Source organism: Hoplias malabaricus, chromosome 4 (genome assembly GCF_029633855.1).
Source record: "Hoplias malabaricus isolate fHopMal1 chromosome 4, fHopMal1.hap1, whole genome shotgun sequence".
Lineage (NCBI taxonomy): Eukaryota > Metazoa > Chordata > Actinopteri > Characiformes > Erythrinidae > Hoplias > Hoplias malabaricus.
Window position 1 is genome coordinate 17,640,146 of NC_089803.1, and position 18,514 is coordinate 17,658,659.

Here is an 18,514-nt window from a genome sequence, read left to right on the forward strand (position 1 = left end):
CTAGTTTTAGTTGACGAAAACTGTCCATTAAATTTAAAAAAGCTTAACTTTAGCCCTTTTTTAAAGTATTATATAAAAATAGCTTAATTGTTTTTACATTTAAAAACGTTAACTTCCATTTTGGAAGAAATATGGCTTCTTTTTTCATTTATTTAACTTTAATATTTTAATTTCAAAAGCGCTCGCAATCTGAGAATTGAGTGGACTCCAAGAGTTTCAACTTTATGAATCATTGGCCAGTGCTCGAACAAATGATTCTTTTTAGGAGTCAACTCCGCTTCACAAAAAACGTTTGTAGGGAACGCATTCTGCGCAGCCTCTATCGGTGAAAAGAGATGGCATTGGAACAATGATCTGAAAATATTTCAGAGTAATATCTGACCCATGTTGTGGGAGTGTGAGGAAGATAAGTTTTTTTTAAGCTAGAAATTTATACGTTAAAAAATTGATTCGTTTGGAGTCGAATCCACTTCATTATTCCACCTGCCGCTCCCGTTGCCCTGACAACAGCCCACAGAGTCTTCTCCTGTTTTTATTTCCTTGCGATTTTCAATTTTCAAATCAGAAATAGGGTCATTAATCAGTCATTTTTATTTAGTTATCATTCATTGACAAAATATGTATAAGATTTCATCTTCAAATGATTATTGGATCTCATCCCATTTTATTGTTAAAAAAAATATTGCTCATCAAATAGTATTGACAGATTTCATAGATTTCAACGAAACCAACACTGAACCAAAAATAAAATTAAAATGTATATTTAATTACATTTAAATTAAATAAAAATGCCACCAAACACTACACAAGATCAGGATTATTCTCATTCTCTGGATCCCATTGACACACTCTACAGCATCATCCAGGCCTGCCACCCTCCAGAGTCCAGTCCATAAGCTTATTATACTGATAGAACATGCTCTAGCATTTCACACCCATCCCAGATCTTCCCTCACTGACTCTGCTGCTACACTTTAGACTTCCACATGTGTCACGCTGTCCACACTTTCAGAAACACTTTCATTTAGCTTGGCTGTCCAGCACTGAGGAGTGTGCCTCTGTTTTTTGTGTAGGTGTGTGGGTGTGGTGAAGAGTTTAACTTCTGCTCTCTCACTGTCCTGTCTGTGTCAGCATGGCGCTCATCATCTGTCTCTCTCCCTCTCTCTTAAATCCCTCCTTTTCTCTGTCACCCATCAACCACCCAACCCTCTTTTTTCTGTGTTTCTTTTACTTTCTGTTTTGTCATGTTTGTCTCTCTTGTCATTATCCCTGTCACTCTTCTTTCTCTCTCTATCTCTCTCTTTCTTTATCTCTGCCTGGTGCCCCATATTTCTCTCTCTCTCTCTCTCTCTCTCTCTCTCTCTCTCTGTTTTCTTTCCCTCTCTCCCACACTCCTCTCTGCTCTGTGTATTCTGTAGGTTTAGCGGTAAAGAGGAACATATGATGTTTATGAATGAGTTTCTGGAGATGGAGTGGGGCTCCATGCAGCAGTTCCTCTATGAGATCAGTAATATGGAGTGTGGCAGCAACGCCCCGGCGTTTGAGGGCTACATCGACCTGGGCCGGGAGCTCTCCATCCTGCACAGCCTGCTGTGGGAGGTCATGGCTCAGCTGAGCAAGGTAAGCAGATCTAGTCCAGCTCAGTGATGTGCAGTGAGGTCAAGGGCGGGTGAGACACTGGACAGACAGAGCCAGGTTTACACACGTATATGAACCCCAAAGAGATTTTATTTAGGAAAATGATTTAATTCTCAATACCTTGGTTTGATTAAGCAATGGTATTTTTCTTATTTAATATCACTTTCCTGACACGCACACAGCCAACTTGAGTCACGTTTGTTACTTGTGGTGTTGTGTTATAGTTCGGTCTGTGTATAAGATCTAATCCCGATTTTAATTATCACTTGGTAGAAAGACTGACCAAGAAGAGCCTGTTCAATTTTTGTATGATTCTGACTCGCATCTGTGTATGTGACGGCCATTTTTGACCGTTAATTTCAGATAGTTTTTATGTTTTATGTGCAATTATATGTCATTATACAATCTTCTGCGTTTAACCCATCTGTGAACACACACAAACTAGTGCACTAGGGGCTGTGAACACACACCAGAGCAGCAAGCAGCTGTGGATTGAGGAAGGAGGACATTGCTGTTCCTTCAATCCAACCACCCCCATTTTTTGTGGGATTCGAACCAACAACCTTTCAGTCCTAAGTCCTCTAACCATTAGGCCATGACTGCCCACTTCAACACAAGTGAAAATGTACAGGGGTTGGACAGTGAAAGTGAATCACCTGGTTTTAGACCACAATAATTTATTAGTACGGTGTAGGGCCTCCTTTTGCGGCCGATACAATGTCAATTCGTCTTGGGAATGACATATACAAGTCCTGCACAGTGGTCAGAGGGATTTGAAGCCATTCTTCTTGCAGGATAGTGGCCTCAATAATATTTAGATCTGGTGACTGTGCAGGCCATGGGAGATGTTCACCTTCACTTTCATGTTCATCAAACCAATCTTTCACCAGTCTTGCTGTGTGTATTGGTGCGTTGTCGTCCTGATACACGGCACCGCCTTCAGGACACAATGTTTGAACCATTGGATGCACATGGTCTTACTGGTGCAATGTGCAGTTAATGAAGATTGACCACCAGGCTGCTCCAGTTTAGCCATGGCACCTCCCACACTAAAACGACAGGTGTTTCAGCTTCATTGCCCAACCCCTGTACATTACATTACATGGATTTACCTTTATTTATAAATGAAATCCATATGCCTGTAATTCTCGCAAAGACGTATATTACATTGTTGTAAATGTAGACTTTATTGAGGTAATGGCTGCCTCTCATGGTACTTTTTTCATTGCAGTTTTATCAACATCAACAAGCCTAAATATAATTTCCACGTTTGTGAAATAAGCGATCTACTCTATGGAAGGCGTATATTCCCCACACTGAGGTCAGTTTTAATTGGATTGCGCAGTCTGTTGTGAGGTAGACTTTTAGCTGCCGCACTTCACTGTGTCAGAAATTACAGCCGAACTCCGTAAATCTGTGTTTTTGAGACAATAAAAACTAAGAGTCATAGAGAAATGACATTTATAACACAGATTCGAGAGTACATTTATCGTTTAAAAATCGTTTCACATTTCTTCACATTTATTTTTTATTGACACTGCCTCGCCTGCCTCTCCACACGGCACATCCCTGGTCCATCTTCACATCCAACCTGATCAGATAAGCACTACTGGCTTGTGATTTATACTACTCCAGTCAGTATCTGTACACAGCATTCCGTAAGCATTAGTGTGTGTGTGTGTGTGTAATAATATGAATCTCCATTCTGTACCAGGATGCCATTCTAAAGCTGGGTCCTTTGCCAAGATTGCTGAATGACATCAGTGTGGCCCTGAGGAATCCACAGCTGCACCGTCAGGCCAGTCACCAACCGCCAGAACGCCACCTCACACGCCCCCCCTTCAGCCGCCCGTCCACCAACGACTTCCAGAGCCTGATGATGAGGGAGCTGAACAGGTAAAACATCACAGCTCTGACCCAGGGCTTCATTCCCGAACACAGAAGCAGCTGTGCAGAATATTTATGTTACAGCGCAGCTCAGGCTCAAAAAATAAACCTTCCTTCATAGCCACTCTCTGTGTTCTCTCTCTATCTGTAGTTCTATAGATATATCCAGGCTGCCATCTCCCACGGCGGGTCTCACTGGGAGTGGAGCACTTTCTCACCCAGGCATGGCTGCTTTTGAGAGAGATCACCGCGGCAACAAAGACGTGTTTTATGTGACACGCCCTCCACTCGCCCGCTCCAGCCCTGCCTACTGCACCAGCAGCTCTGACATCACTGAGCCTGACCCAAAGGTACGTCCGAGTTAAAGGTTTATTCTGCTGGTCACTGTGGCCTACAAATTTTTTAAATTCTTTTCTAAACAACATGGGTAATAGAAGTACAGTAGTTAGGACACTGCTGGGGCTTGTCCTAAGATTAGAATGTTATTTAGGACTTTGTAGCAAGTTCAGGTTCTTCTGTAACCCTCATTGGTAATCTGGAATTTAGATCATTTAGTTTTCATTTCAGTTTAAATAATGGAGCTAATATTACAGTTGTTATTTTCACAAAGCAGCTTTACAGAACTCCAGGTCCTAGTCCCAAGTGAGCTCTGTTGATGCTACGTTAGGAGGAAAGTCTCCTTTAAAGGATGGGATGGGGGGACTAGGACTCAGAAATGGAACCAATTTTTTACTGGTCCACACCAAAACAAAGCAACAAACAACGAGCAGTGCACAAACTGAGAGCAGTACATAAACAAGAACATCCATTCATACATTCGTTGTCTGTAAGCGCTTATCCATTTCAGGGTTGTGGTGGGTCCAGGACCTACCTGGAATCACTGGGCGCAAGGTAGGAACACCAGTCACCAGTCCTTCACAGGGCGACACACACTCACACATTCACACACACACATTCACTAACACATTCACACCTATGGACACCTTGAGTCGCCAATCCACCTACCAACGTGTGTTTTTGGACAGTGGGAGAAAACCCGTGTGGATACTGGGAAAACACACCAAACTCCTCACAAGCTTGAACCCACTACCCCAGGACCCTGGAGCTCTGTGTGTAAACAGAACAGTGTATAGAAAACTGAACAGTAAATAAACAAAAAACAGTAGGTTAACAGAGAGAATTGTATAAACATAGAGGAGTATATAAATAAAAGATCCTAACTGAACTTCTCATGATAACGACACAGATGATATGTCAGAGTGAGGCCGTGTCTGAGCTAAGACTCCTGGTGTGTATTCCCAGGTGCTGAGTGTGAATAAGAGTGTATCCATGATGGACCTGCAGGACTCTCGCATCAACAGCATCTCTAACCTGCACTCAGTCAACGACATGCTGAACTCCTCTCAGGGCTCCATTGCAGGCCTGGGGAGTTTCGGTCCTATGGGTGGTGCTCCCTTGAGGGTCGGCGGCCGTGTCTCTGCAGGCTCTGGGGGGTCCAGCATGTCTGGAGGTCTGAGGCTGAGCCACCCGGGTGGCCTTGCCACGGACTCTCTGTCCCAGCAGCAGCAGGCGGCCGCGGCGGCCATGCACGTGCCACTGTCCTTCCAAAACCCGCTGTTCCACCTGGCCTCGGACGGGCCACAGTACCACACCCCGCCTCATGCTCCTCATGCACCTCATGCCCCTCCGCCGCTGCTGCTCGCCCCCGAGCCTGAGAACGGCCACGTGGGCTTCGGCATACCAGCCTTCGGCCATGGGGGCTTCTCCCGCAGCGAAGACCTGTCGGCCCTGCGCTCGCAGAACAGCCTGGTCCAGCCCAGCATTGTCCACTCACACAGCTACAGCGACGACTACACACGCCACAACCAGGCGGATTACGCTCGCAGACAGCTCTCGCTACAGGTGCAGGTACGCCAGCCTGATGAATTAAATTATTATTATTTTTAGTGTTTGTCGTTTGTCAACGCATGCCCAAACTATGCCCTTTCCCTCTAGGAGAACCTTCAGCAGCAGGTGTTGATGGGAATGGCTCCTCAGACTGCGACTGGCACTGGAACCCCCGCTTCAGTGGCCACGCCCCCCACCACCATCCACCCTGTCCGTCAGGCCTCCATGGCACCGCCCGCCTCCCAGCGGGTGAAGCCTCAGCCCTCCCACCAGCTGTCCGTCAGCGCGGCGGCTAACTCCACCCCTCCCAAGGCCCGACCCCAGAGCGGGAACCTCCTTCAGTCGCCAGAGTCTAGTTTCGGGGCAAGGCCTTTACCGCGGCAACAGCTGTCTGTCAAGGACAGCCCCGCCCCGGGCCTCCCACATCAGTCCAGCACTGCCAGCGACAGCCAGCCACCACAGGGGGGCACTACCGAGAACACTGAGAATGCAGCGAGTGATACTCCTGCTAAAGCTGCTCCGCAATCCAACCAACAGCACTTACTGAAACCCAACACCAACAAACAGGTACATGCTCACATACATCACACATAATTAGCAAATCTCATTGACCCATATTTTATTCACAACAGTACATAGAACACACATCAGAGGTTGAAAGTAAGACATTTTACCATTTCATGAAAAAATATCAACTAATTTAGAACTTGATGGAAGCAACACGTGTGAAAAACAGTTGGAACAGAGCTGTGTCTACCACTGTGTAGCACCTCCTCATCTGTAAATGTCTGGGAAGTGAGGATACCAGTTGCTGGAGTTTTTTTGTCTGATGTAGGACTCTAAGTGCTCAAAAGTTCTGCGTTGTCTTTTTCAAATATTTCGCTTCATGATGCACCAAATGTTTTCTGTTAGTGAAAGTTGTGGCAGAGTTCAGCACCCAGTCTCTTCTGTTGTGAAGCCACGATGTTGTGATGGATGCAGTTGGTAGTTTAGCTCTGTCTTGCTGAAATATGCAAAGCCTTCCCTGAAAAAGACATGGTCTAGATGGGAACGTTGTTCAGCCTTGACAGTGCCTTTCCAGATGTGTAGTCTGCCAGCGCCCAAGGCACTAATGCCCTACTAATGTCCCACTGTTTGCCATAAGCCCTAAATCCTTCATTAAAGTGTTCACTTGTTAAAAGGTGAGCAGAAGGCACGAGGGTTGAAGTGCTCAAGAGGTTAGAGTTGAGAGCTGAATTGGGACACACTCAGCGCTCCACCATCCACCGCAGTGTAGCTCAGTGTTTTACTGGAGGCTCGAACAGAAATGTGTTGAACGTTGTTGAGGATATGACGGACCAAAGCTTCTCCAGACCTTCCATAACCAATGACAAGGTTATGTATTTTGGGCTTTCCTGTGTTTGAAATGCCAGAAACACCTCTGTGACAATGGCTTTATGGCTAATGGCGGTCCGGTTGAACTAGGCTTGCGTTGCCCTCACCATGAGGTGACTCATTAGAGTTTAACAGCAGTGGGTAAAAATGACCTCACATGCCACTCCTTGGTGCAGTGCCTGTGCTTGTGTTTGTTGCTCACTTGCAGCCTGGTTGTCTGTGTGTTTCCAGGGCTCAAAATCTCCGTCCACTCTGAACCCGCCGACACCCGCGTCCGAGCGGACGGTGGCCTGGGTGTCCAACATGCCGCACCTGTCTGCAGACATCGAGAGCCTGCGCGTGGACAGGGAGGACCTGAAACTGAAGGAGCACTCAAAGAGCATGGACGAGTCTCGGCTGGACCGGGTCAGTGGCTCTCAAAGTCTAAGCAGTGCATGGACGGCCTCACCGATCTAGCATGTAATTATGTTGTGTAGATAGTTAGTACAGTGTACACGATACCACCACTGCCCTCCCGGGTTTCTGTTCCTCATCCAGGCAAGGTAACACCGACACCTCGGAGCAGGTTTACAAAAGCTTTACTAAGGAAACACTTACCAAGTATCTGAAGATAAACACTAAACTGTCCATAAGAATGTTCTTAAACGCAATGAACCAAAGAATCTCAAATATTGTCTTTATTATTTTCTTTAAATTATTCTCAAGACACAGCTGTTTGGAGGAAATTTGTAATGAAGCCTTTCATGTTGTATTTTACAGTTTTACCTGTGTTCAGGAAACGGCTATTATTTTTAAAGAATAGCAATTGTTGTTAGAATTTTTCTTAAAAGAAAAGTTAAGAAAAAAATGACTTTTACCATAACTTTTACATTAAGTATGAAGTATGAACAGTTTCTTTCTTAAGACACTTTTTTGAATCTGGCCCCAGGAAGACTGTGATTACGGCAGTTTATTTTTGATTCACACTTTCGAGGAGTATCTGATACAAATGAAGCTTGTTAGCTGTGTGGGATAACTTAATGTGTGTGTGTGTGTCTGCAGGTGCGTGAGTATGAGGAGGAGATCCACTCTCTGAAGGAGCGTCTGATGATGTCCCACCGTAAGCTGGAGGAGTACGAGAGGCGGCTGCACTCGCAAGAACAGCAGACCAACAAAATCCTGCTGCAGTACCAGAGCCGACTGGACGACAGCGAAAGGAGGCTCCGGCAACAACAGATGGAAAAGGACACACAGATCAAAGGCATCATCAGCAGGTCATAGTCCCACTGAGACACACTGCTTGTGTGTGTGTGTGTGTGTGTGTGTGTGTTTGCGTTTGTGTCGGGGGGGGGGGTCATATTTTAATACATAATTTAAGATAGAACGTTTTTTTAAGACCATAAAAACATATTTATGACAGGGCAGTGAATAAAATTGAGGGGGGGGGCCCTTACACACACTGTATTCATTACATTTTCAAGCCATCAGATCTGAAATCTCTTTTTGAATATTCACTAAGTCTAAATGATAAGCCACAGTCACATAACATTAGTCTGCAATATTTTGCAAATGAAATCCCATTCCTTTTAATGGAATTTGCCTCAGTAAGCGATTTTGAGCCTCAGCTTTCCAAACACACGAGGGAAAAAGCTGCTTTCTCAAACAGTAGTGTTTCTGCTTTGGCCGCAGTGACCTAGGATTAGATGGTTTCTCTACTGTGACTGAGGCTTTAAAGGAGAAAGGTCTTTTTCACCACCAAAAATAGCGTACAGTGTTTATGAAAGTGTTTTCATTTTTTCAATAAGGCTGTTTTTAAAATATATTTAGTTGAGAATCTGCCACGTCCAGGCCACTAGGTGTAATAATGGCTGCAAAATGTCTGTTTCACGTTGTGAAGAATCAACATTTATAGAAAAGAAGTGAATGCTCCTTTAACTATTACTGTTACGGCCTCATTTCGGTTTCCATGAGAGAGGGCACGGGGGGGGCGGGGGTGGGGCGTGTTGCTGATGTACTTGCTGTATTTGAATTATGAATTGTTTTGATTTCATGACACTGTGGAAAGACTCTGGAAAGACTTCTAAAAGTTTAACATCCTCTCACATCTGGAGACGACAAGTTTTAATCACAGACCCTGGTTTTGCAAAGTCTGGGGGTCTTTTAGGGTCACAGTTGGCATGAGCCAAGACAACAATCTTTAGAGTTAATTAAACACGGGTAATCTGATCAGAAAGGACCAACCTAAGACAGCAGTCGTGACCACCTTACACCAAACGATGGACACGATCGGGGTGCACAACTCCAGCCAAACCCTCAGGAGTTAATTTTCACTTTGGAAATTTGTCTCAAGGTAAAATCATTTGGAAAGTCGTTTGGTGAAAGGCCGGTGTTTTTCCGTAGGTTGGATTTTAAGATTGTGCTGTTGCCTATTGCACACTTGTTCGGTGTGGCTCAGTTACTGTGGTCATATGATGTTGTGAATTGTATGGCAGTATTGCGTAACCGATTTTATGTCTCTGTGTGACTGCACTGAATGTGAATGAATGTTATTGTGTCCGTGTGACTGTGGTGTTGTGTGATTGAGGTGTTGTGTGACTGTGATGTTGTTTTGTGTGACTGTGTCGTATGACTGTGTGATTTGAATGCTGTATGTTTGTGTGTTGTTTTTGTTGTGTTGGTAATCCGTTTTTTTTTTTTTTTCTTTGTGATCTGGTTGTGATTCCTCTGTGTGTGTTATGTTTGTGTTGTTTTGTGTGCGTTATGTTTGTGTTGTTATTAAATGGTTGTGCTGTTGTTCAATTTGTGATCATGTGGTTGTGGTGTTGATTGTGTGTGTTGTTGCTTTTGTGGGTTTGTGTTGGGTGTTACTGTGTGCTTGCATGATTGTGTGGTATTGGTGTTTGTGTGTGTTGTGGGGCTGTTGTGTGACTGTTGTATGTGTGTTGATGTTGTGTGCATATGTGGTTGTGTGTCTGTTGTGTTGCAGGCTGATGGCGGTGGAGGACGAGTTGTGTGACTTTGGTGTATGATTGTGTGGCGCGACTGGGTTGTGTTGTGTGTGTGTGTGTGTGTTACTGTGTTGTGTGTTGTTGTATGATTGTGTCGTTGTGTGTTGTGTTGCAGGCTGATGGCGGTGGAGGATGAGTTGAGAGGGAGTGGCATACCCGACCTCAAATCACGAATATTCACAGCAGAGGTCTGTCTCTTTTCTGCACACAAACACACACCACTGGCCACACACTTAAAAACAGCTAAGTTTACACACACACAGAAGCCTGAAAAGCTCCTGCATGGTTAAGATCCTGTCAGTTTTAAATTGATGCTGTGGCGATTGTGTGTTTCCATGTGATAAATATAAAAGCACATATTTACATCTTAGTCCTTGAGGATCTACTTGTAGAAACTGGACATTCATGAAAGAGGGTCAGTAAATTACAGTGTGGTACTGTTATAGGATGCCACCTGTAAAACAAGTCATGAAATGTCCTTGCTACTAAATATTCCAAGGTCAACTCTCAGTGGTATTATAACAAAGTGGAAGTGACTGGGAACAACAGCAACTTGGCCACAAAGTGGTAGGCAGCTTAAATTTGACAGAGCGGGTTCAGCGCATGTTGAGGCGCGTAGTGCACAGAGGTCGCAAACTTTCTGCAAATTCAATCACTACAGACCTCCAAACGTCATGTGGCTTTCAGATTAGATCAACCACATTGTGTAGATAGCTTCATAAAAAGGGGTTCCATGGCCAAGCAGCTAATTTTGACGCTTTGCATTGGTCATGTTGGAACAGGAAGGGGCCATCCACAAACTGTTCCCACATGACAAAGCAAGGTCCATAGAGACATGGATGAACGAGTTTGGTGGAAGAACTTGATCGACCTGCACAGAGTCCTGACCTCAACCCGATAGAATACTTTTGGCATGAATTGGAGCAGAGACTGAGAGCCAGACTCTCTTCAAACATCACTGTGATGTATGCGTGCGAAGGCAGACAAACAAATACTTTTGGCAATATAGTGTATATGGTGATAGATTGATTGGCTGTTCCAATTGTCCACAGGTGTGTGTGTGTGTGTGTGTGTGTGTGTGATGTCCATGATGGACTGGCGTTCTGACCAGAGTGTTTCTACCATGCACCAAATCTCTGGACTCACGCAATCCTGATCAGGATAAAACTGTTGACGAATATGTATTAATTAATAACACTATGTAGTGATTTTATTGGATCCTCAGAGCAGTTTTTTTATTTTATTTAACCTTTACTTTAACCAGGCACACCATTAAGAACAAATTCCTATTTACAATAGTGGCCTGGCAAGTGTCAAATGACACATGAAAAGAGAGAAGCGCACAAACTCTAAAAGACAGACATAGTGGACTTGCTTTTGCTCTTCAGTGGAAGTTCATGTGTGATTTTGTGTTGTAAATCTTCCTGAACATTGTTATTTGTTGGGACTCAAGTGAGAATCTAGTTGCTCAGTGGGTATTCAGCAATTGTTGGTGATGGGAAATTGCTTCTAGGGAAAACTGACATTGCTTGACCAGTGGCAGCAGATACACAGCTACTACGAGGACTAGTTCAGCCCTTTAAGTGGTTTTCAGTGAGTGAAGTTGCGATAGAATAAATCTTGAAGATGGTACCAGTATTGATTTGTTGTAGGATGAAGTACCTGGTCTCCATTATGTTCCAATCAAAATCACCTACTGTTAAAAGAAAAAAGCTGAAGAGTTGTGAGGCAGTAACTGTGGCAGTAACTGAACCATCTGGTTCAGAATCTATCAGGAAATGTATTTACAAAGCTATAGGTCAGCTCAGGTCTGAAATTAAACAGATTTCAAAATCTGTGAGTGCTTGGTGGCTTTAATCGACATAAATATTGAACACTTACAGAAATATAAATGTACTGATGGATTTAAATTGTTGAGAAATGTTCTGGTATGTGGGATATGGTAGTAATTCCCACTTCATATCATATTATTTCATATCAGATCATTATATGAATTGGGCTGATTACAGCCAGGCTGCAAAGAAATACAATGGAACCCCTGCTGTGTGTAAACATAGCTGTTTTTAGTTGTGTTAATTACCAGTTTTTGACTAAGGTTGTTCTTATACATCACATCATCATGCCGTGATTGTGCATTGGTGTTAATCTGACCATGTAGTGTAACAGTGTAGCAAAGCCAGATAAAGTAGTTCCCATCTCACAAATCATTACCACCGTGTTTGTACGAAGGTTTGGGTGCAGCCATTTTATGAATGGTGCGTTTGCCTTTTCTGTGTGCTTCTGTTCTGTTTAAGGCAGCTATTGCAGTGAAACTGGCATGTAGATACAGCAGATTAAATCAGTTATGGTATAGTTTTTTCTCTAATCCAGATTCAATGAGTCTCGGAAATGTAAGGTATTTTGTGAGAATGCTTTAAACTAAAGAAGAAGAAGAAGAAAAGAATTAGCCTCCCCACTAAGAAAACATCACGCTATACGACATAGACATAGGGGAAACAGCACTCTCCTTCCGCCTAGAGAGCATCAGACTGAACTACAAACACCAGAGAGGAAAATAACACCATTCTTCCCACCAGGAGGAATCTTTCTGAACACAACAGTGAGAGGGAAGCAATGACATTCTTGCCATTTAGCGAGTTTCACGCTGAATCATGGAGGTCGCGAAAACAAGGCCTTTGATTGCACACAAACAGCACCAAACTGAACAATCAAGTGAGAGTTCATCTTGTTTCAGTGAGGGGAAGCCAGACCATCCTTCCTACCCAGAGATCATCATATTAAACTGTCAGGGGAATGGGGTAACAAGGCCATTCTTCCCACCCAGGAAGCACTGCATTGAACATGAGAAGGAAAGGGAAACAAGAACCTTTTCCTTTTCAAGAATCTTTTCCATCAAGAGACCATTACAAAAATGTTTGAGGAAGATGGCTCCCACAAAGGAAGAAGGCACAAGGACATCCTCGTCACCCTGCAAGCATCACACTGAAAGATCAACGTTGTGAAAACAAGGTGACCTTTTCCAATCCAGAGAGAATGGTCTTTGAAAAAACAAGCGAAACCAGACACATCATAATTTGAAGAGCATCACATTGTAATATTCTGCCACTTTTCCACTGCATGGTACCTACTCTGCTTGACTCGGCTATACTCTGCAGTTTTGCTTTTTCATAAAGTGGTCTCTGATACCTGGAACTGGGTACTTTTCATTACCTGCTTTGTTAAAAATAAAAATCTGTAAAATTTACAGGAAAACAAAATGGCAGCTGTGGTTGCCAAAATTTCACTGTAAAATATACAGCCAAAATGTAAATGACATTACAGAAAGTTTTACATCAAAGAATCTTTCTGTTTAAAAAAAAAACAAAAAAACATATAATGTAAAAACCCCATAGCATTTACAATTTTTTTGCCATAAAATTAACATGGAAATAATTTGACAAATAAGAAAATGGAGACTGAGCTATAGCCATAATGCCTATATAGCCATAGCACACCCTATATTTAGCCCTTAAAAGGAGGTATTGCGAAAAGGAACAAAGAAATGTGCAGTATCTGAGTGCCACCCTCCAGCACTCAGAAAGAAACTCTGAAAATCTAAATTTTTTACAGTAAAAATTGTATTTTGGCTGATAAAAGTATTTACGGTATTTCACTTTTACAGAAACTTTTTTTTTTTTAACATTTTTAGAGTTTACAGTAATTTACTGTCATAGTTTTACAGTTTTTCACCGTAAAAATTATAAGCATTTTTTACAGTGTGCTCATTTCAGGTTCAAACCATGACGTGTAAACCTTACAAAGTGCAAAGTGCAGACAACCAGCACAAATTCGCCATCTGAGAAACCTCCACGGTACAGCAGAGATCACATTTATTTTGAATCCAACTCACAACAACAGCTCGTAAGATCTTTGAGCTCGTAAGAGCTGTGGTCTTTTGAAGAGGTTTGAAATGTTTCTTTGATCGGTAGCTGGCTAAATAAACCAGTGAAAGCTGGATGCTGCAACAAGGAATGAAAAACCTACTGATCTGTCTGAACTGATGTAGTGACGCACAAAATGTTACCACCTACGTTGTTTTCAAACAGCAATGTCCCAGTTAGTCTATGTTTTTGACGTCACTGACTACATTTATAGGGGGAGCTGCTGTTGAGGAAAACAGCCCAGATACCAGGGACCAAAAGGCAGGTACAACCAAGTAGAGATGTCGAGAGTGCGTATCATACAATGAAAAGCGCCAATAGAGGAAAACGAGAGACAAGACCGCCTTTACCACCAAAATGGCATAACATTGAACTATCAAGGGAGAGCTCATCTTTCCCACAGAGAGACATTAAATTGAACAATCAGTGGAAACAAGACAGTCCTTTCCATTTAAGTGCAACACACTGAACAACACACAAAAAGGGACTTGGGGTCAGAGTGTATCAGACTGAATAATTCACTTATAAAAAACAAAGACATCTTTGAAATCCGGAGAGAATCACAGCGTATGATAGAGGAAGAGGTCATCTTTTCCACCAAGAGAGGATCACATTGAACAGTTACGGGAGAGAGAAATAAGAGCAGCTTAGAAGGCATCACGATAAATCATGGAGAAGCATGGATTTCTTTGCCATCCAAAGAGAATCACAATCTCACGACACAACGGAGAGTCGAATACAATGGAAACAAGACTAACCCAGGGCAGTGGTGAACGAAGTACACAAAGCATGTACTTGAGTTAAATTACAGCTTCCCAAGATAAAAATATTACTCCGGTAAAAGTAAGTCTTCCCGTTTAGATTTTTACTTCAGTAAAATACAAAAAAATATGCCTTCTAATGTACTTAAGTTTGAGAACTAAAACATATGATTTGTTATGGCTCTAATGTCTAGACTCTAGATTAATCGACTCATATTAGGTAAAAATACTACAAGATCACATTTGGTACACAAATAATTTAATACAATGTCATTAATTAGTCTGACACCGAGGTCTATTAAAATGATCATAAAACACTATGAGGTAGAACCCAACTGCTGTGAAATTACATTTTACGTACAATCCGTTTTGATTTGATTTATCAGCAACTAAGGCACAAGTTTAATTTAAAAAAAATACTTAAGCGTGGTAGGCCTTTGTTCATAAACAAACTCGCCTTAACATGGAGTATGTATAATACACATACAGGGGTTAGACAATGAAAGTGAAACACCTGTCATTGTAGTGTGGGAGGTTTCGTGGCTAAACTGGAGCAGCCTGGTGGCCAAACCTCATTAACTGCACATTGAACCAGTAAGACCATGTGCATCCAATGGTTCAAACATTGTGTCCTGAAGGCGGTGCCGTGTATCAGGACGACAATGCACCAATACACACAGCAAGACTGGTGAAAGATTGGTTTGATGAACATGAAAGTGAAGTTGAACATCTCCCATGGCCTGCACAGTCACCAGATCTAAATATTATTGAGCCACTTTGGGGTGTTTTGGAGGAGCGAGTCAGGAAACGTTTTCCTCCACCAGCATCACGTAGAGACCTGGCCACTATCCTGCCAGAAGAATGGCTTCAAATCCCTCTGACCACTGTGCAGGACTTGTATATGTCATTCCCAAGATGAACTGACATTGTATCGGCCGCAAAAGAAGGCCCTACACCACACTAATATATTATTGTGGTCTAAAACCAGCTGTTTCAATTTCATTGTCCAACCCCTGTATATTGTGTGTATAAATTCGCTATAAATTGCATGATGATGCCAGGGGTGCAGCAGCAGTTTTAGATTTTCATCCATTTTCTCATAATGTAGTGGAATAAAAAGTAAGACATTTGAGTTTAAAATGTGACGTTAAAGTAGAAAGTCCCCAAAATATTAATACTCCAGTAAAGTACACATACACAATAAAACTACTTAAGTACAAATGACATTTACTTCGTTACTGTCCACCACGGGTATAGGGGTTGTGTCACTGCCACACAGCTCCAGGGTCTTGGGCTTCTGGGTTTAAACCTGGCCTTGAGCCCTTTGTCTGCACTGGTCTCCCCCAACACTGTCCAACCAATGCTGGTACTTGAAGAAAGGGAAACCACAACCAGCCTAGAGAGCATCACACTGGCTGATTGAATCAGGAAGGGAGAGGTCAACCTTCGGGTGACCGTTACCCCAAATGGAGCAAAGGCCATCTTTCCCAGCAACACAATCCTTCCAATCCAAAGAGCAGTCAAAGGAGAGGGAAACAAGTCCATTACCGTCTACTTATATCATTACTGTTACAATAACGTCCTAATGGGAAACACGTTGCTGGTCCTGTGTTGGCTCAGGTAGAAGGAGAAGAAAATGTTTTCAGGCTACGCTGTAATTCTAGGTAGAGGATAAACCAAAAAATATTTACAGCTGGGCAACGGCATCTTCTGGGCACTCTGCTTTGAACTCCATCTGCTTTCTCCACTTCCGCTCTCTCTCACCTTTTCACCTTACTGCTTCTTAATCTCTGTTTTTCCTCTCTTGGATCTCTCTGTCTTTCTGTTCTCTTCTCATCAAACTTTTTCTCTGCCTTATAATGTTTTTCTTTTTTTTTTTTCCTTTCTCTCTCCTCCCCATCTTTTTCTATTTTGTATTCTTTCTCTATTTCCATAACCCTGTTCTCATCTTTTATGTCATCTTCCTTTTCTTCTTCTTATCATCTTCCTCCTTCCATTTTCTTGATTTTCTCTTCACGTCTTTTCTTCTCATCTCTTCTTTTCTCTGCCCCTCTCGCTGTGTCAACTTCTCTTCTCTTCTCTTCTCCCCCTCTCTGTTAGGATGATCCATATTCTTCTCTGGGTTCAATCGATCCGTCCCTGGTTGTAGGAGGAGAGGGGGTTTTGGCGCTGAACCCTGCCTCGTCTCTCTCCTCTTTGGGTCCGTCCAGCTCCCCTTGGAACGGAGTTCTGCCACCCGTGCCCCCTTTTCCCCCTTTGCCCCCATTCCCTCCCCTGCCCCCTCGCCTTCACATTAGCCAGAATGGTGATCTCAGCTCCACACTTGGCTTTCCCAACATAGCCGCCCCAAAAGCAGGTGGTCCTGCCCCAGGCTGGGGCGCAGAGGCTGGGAGGGGGGTCTAGTCATGTGACTTCTGCAGATACTTGGCTCACAAACTGACATTTGATGTATTTCACGGACAAGTGTAATCTGCACATTCCAGTATATTGTTGCAGTCATAAGAAAACATATCTAACTTTACATCTGTTAATGAGACGAATGCATTTCAGGCATCCTTTCAGATTTTGAATTATTTGCTTTTCAAAGCTTGTACTGGTCCATTCATCATGAAATGTCCACACAGCGTAAAGGGCAGCTGGTGCCCAGCAAGTTAAAAGAGATACTTGTGACCGCAACAATAGGTTTGTGGCTTCCCTTCAGGCTCTGCTTAGCAGCGATCTGTCTGATCCCTCTTTTACCTGTTCGTTCAAGGAGACATTCCACCAAACATCTTTGAGTTTCTCAAGAGAGGGAGCCAGCGAAGGAGGTGTGTCACAGGGCCGATGTAGAATTGCTAGGACTGTCAAACGGCTTCTTTTAACAGTGGTGGCCATTTTGAAGATCATTCTTACACTTCTTCTAGTTTCTTAAGTAATTAGATCATTTCTAGTTGTAGTTCCAGTCTAGAGGATTTGATGGGTTGTTAAGAGTCATTATATATATATATATATATATATATATATATATATATATATATATATATATATATATGTGTGTGTGTGTGTGTGTGTGTGTGTGTGTGTGTTCCATTTATCACTCCCATGTCATTGGCTACTGTAATGCTTGGCTATTTGAAATGGGTGTATTTCTACTGCACATTATAAGACGTACAGATTCACGGTTACAGTTCACTGCCCCCTCTGTGAGAGACGACTCCAACGGCACATTAGTTGTTATATTAAGTGTCTAATCCGGCTAATATTGTTCATGTTCTTCAGGAAATGAATGACTGAAATGGCTGCCTATTTACATTTTAGAGCACTATTGAAGGCATCGGCCATTTTTCCTCTGAGTATCCTAATCATAAACTGGAATTTTAGTGTGATTTTGAATTATTTATGTAAGGGCACTACAATTTCCCACAATGCATTTGGACGTAGTGAATATAATGGCTCACTAAGTGAGTTGAATGTGGACCTGAATGCATTGCGAGTGTGAAAATGTCTGAATTCACTGTTTCTAGCTGTACTTAGGGAACTTAAAAGGGGCCTCACTACGTAGCCCAGCACTAATGAGGGAGTAGGGAGCCAGTTTCACAATATGGTCTACATATACAGAGAAATATATTTAGAATTCAACCAACCTCATTTTTCTTATCGGATCCGGGTGGTACCAGCTTTGAGCAGGTACTAAAAAGCCATAGAAGTGAAGCCTTTGGTCCAGTTAACAATGGTAGTTTCAGTTTTCTGATTACAGAACTTTCCCAGACTTTGTGCAGTGGAAAAACAGCCAAAAGTGATTTCAGCCTGTGAGGTTTTTAACTAAACTCATGACTAAAGTAATGTCTGATGGTATAAAAGAAATTATGAATGCAGATAAAAAAGCAGCGCGTTCAAAGCATTTTTAGAGACTTAATCAGACGTGCTCAAGGTTACTGCACAATGAATCTGTAATAACTGTAATTTGACACCAAGTCACCTGTTGCCCTCCTGCACTCTCTCTCCCTCTCTCTCTGTCTATCGCTGTCTCACTCTCCGTCTCTCTGTCTATCTCTGTCTCCTCTCTCTTTCTCTCCCCCAG

The 18,514-nt window shown here is 42.8% G+C and overlaps 1 protein-coding gene across 5 annotated transcripts in view; it reads left to right on the plus strand.

Annotated features, from left to right (window-relative positions):
• Positions 1 to 18,514, plus strand: part of syngap1a (synaptic Ras GTPase activating protein 1a) — a 149,724-nt gene that overhangs the window by 125,213 nt on the left and 5,997 nt on the right. Inside the window, exons 13-21 of one of the 5 annotated variants that reach the window (XR_010802261.1) lie at positions 1,419 to 1,620; positions 3,353 to 3,534; positions 3,677 to 3,875; positions 4,828 to 5,433; positions 5,521 to 5,979; positions 7,018 to 7,191; positions 7,828 to 8,039; positions 9,752 to 9,961; positions 16,555 to 16,626. Coding sequence is in view for 3 of the 5 variants with exons in the window: in XM_066669244.1 (XP_066525341.1) it covers positions 1,419 to 1,620; positions 3,353 to 3,534; positions 3,677 to 3,875; positions 4,828 to 5,433; positions 5,521 to 5,979; positions 7,018 to 7,191; positions 7,828 to 8,039; positions 9,889 to 9,961; positions 16,555 to 16,857 (2,410 nt within the window). In the remaining 2 variants the exon portion in view is untranslated. Of the gene's footprint in view, positions 1 to 1,418; positions 1,621 to 3,352; positions 3,535 to 3,676; positions 3,876 to 4,827; positions 5,434 to 5,520; positions 5,980 to 7,017; positions 7,246 to 7,827; positions 8,040 to 9,751; positions 9,962 to 16,554; positions 16,858 to 18,514 lie in introns of those variants that run through there. The other 4 variants (XM_066669244.1, XR_010802260.1, XM_066669242.1 and 1 more) reach the window with 4 other exon arrangements.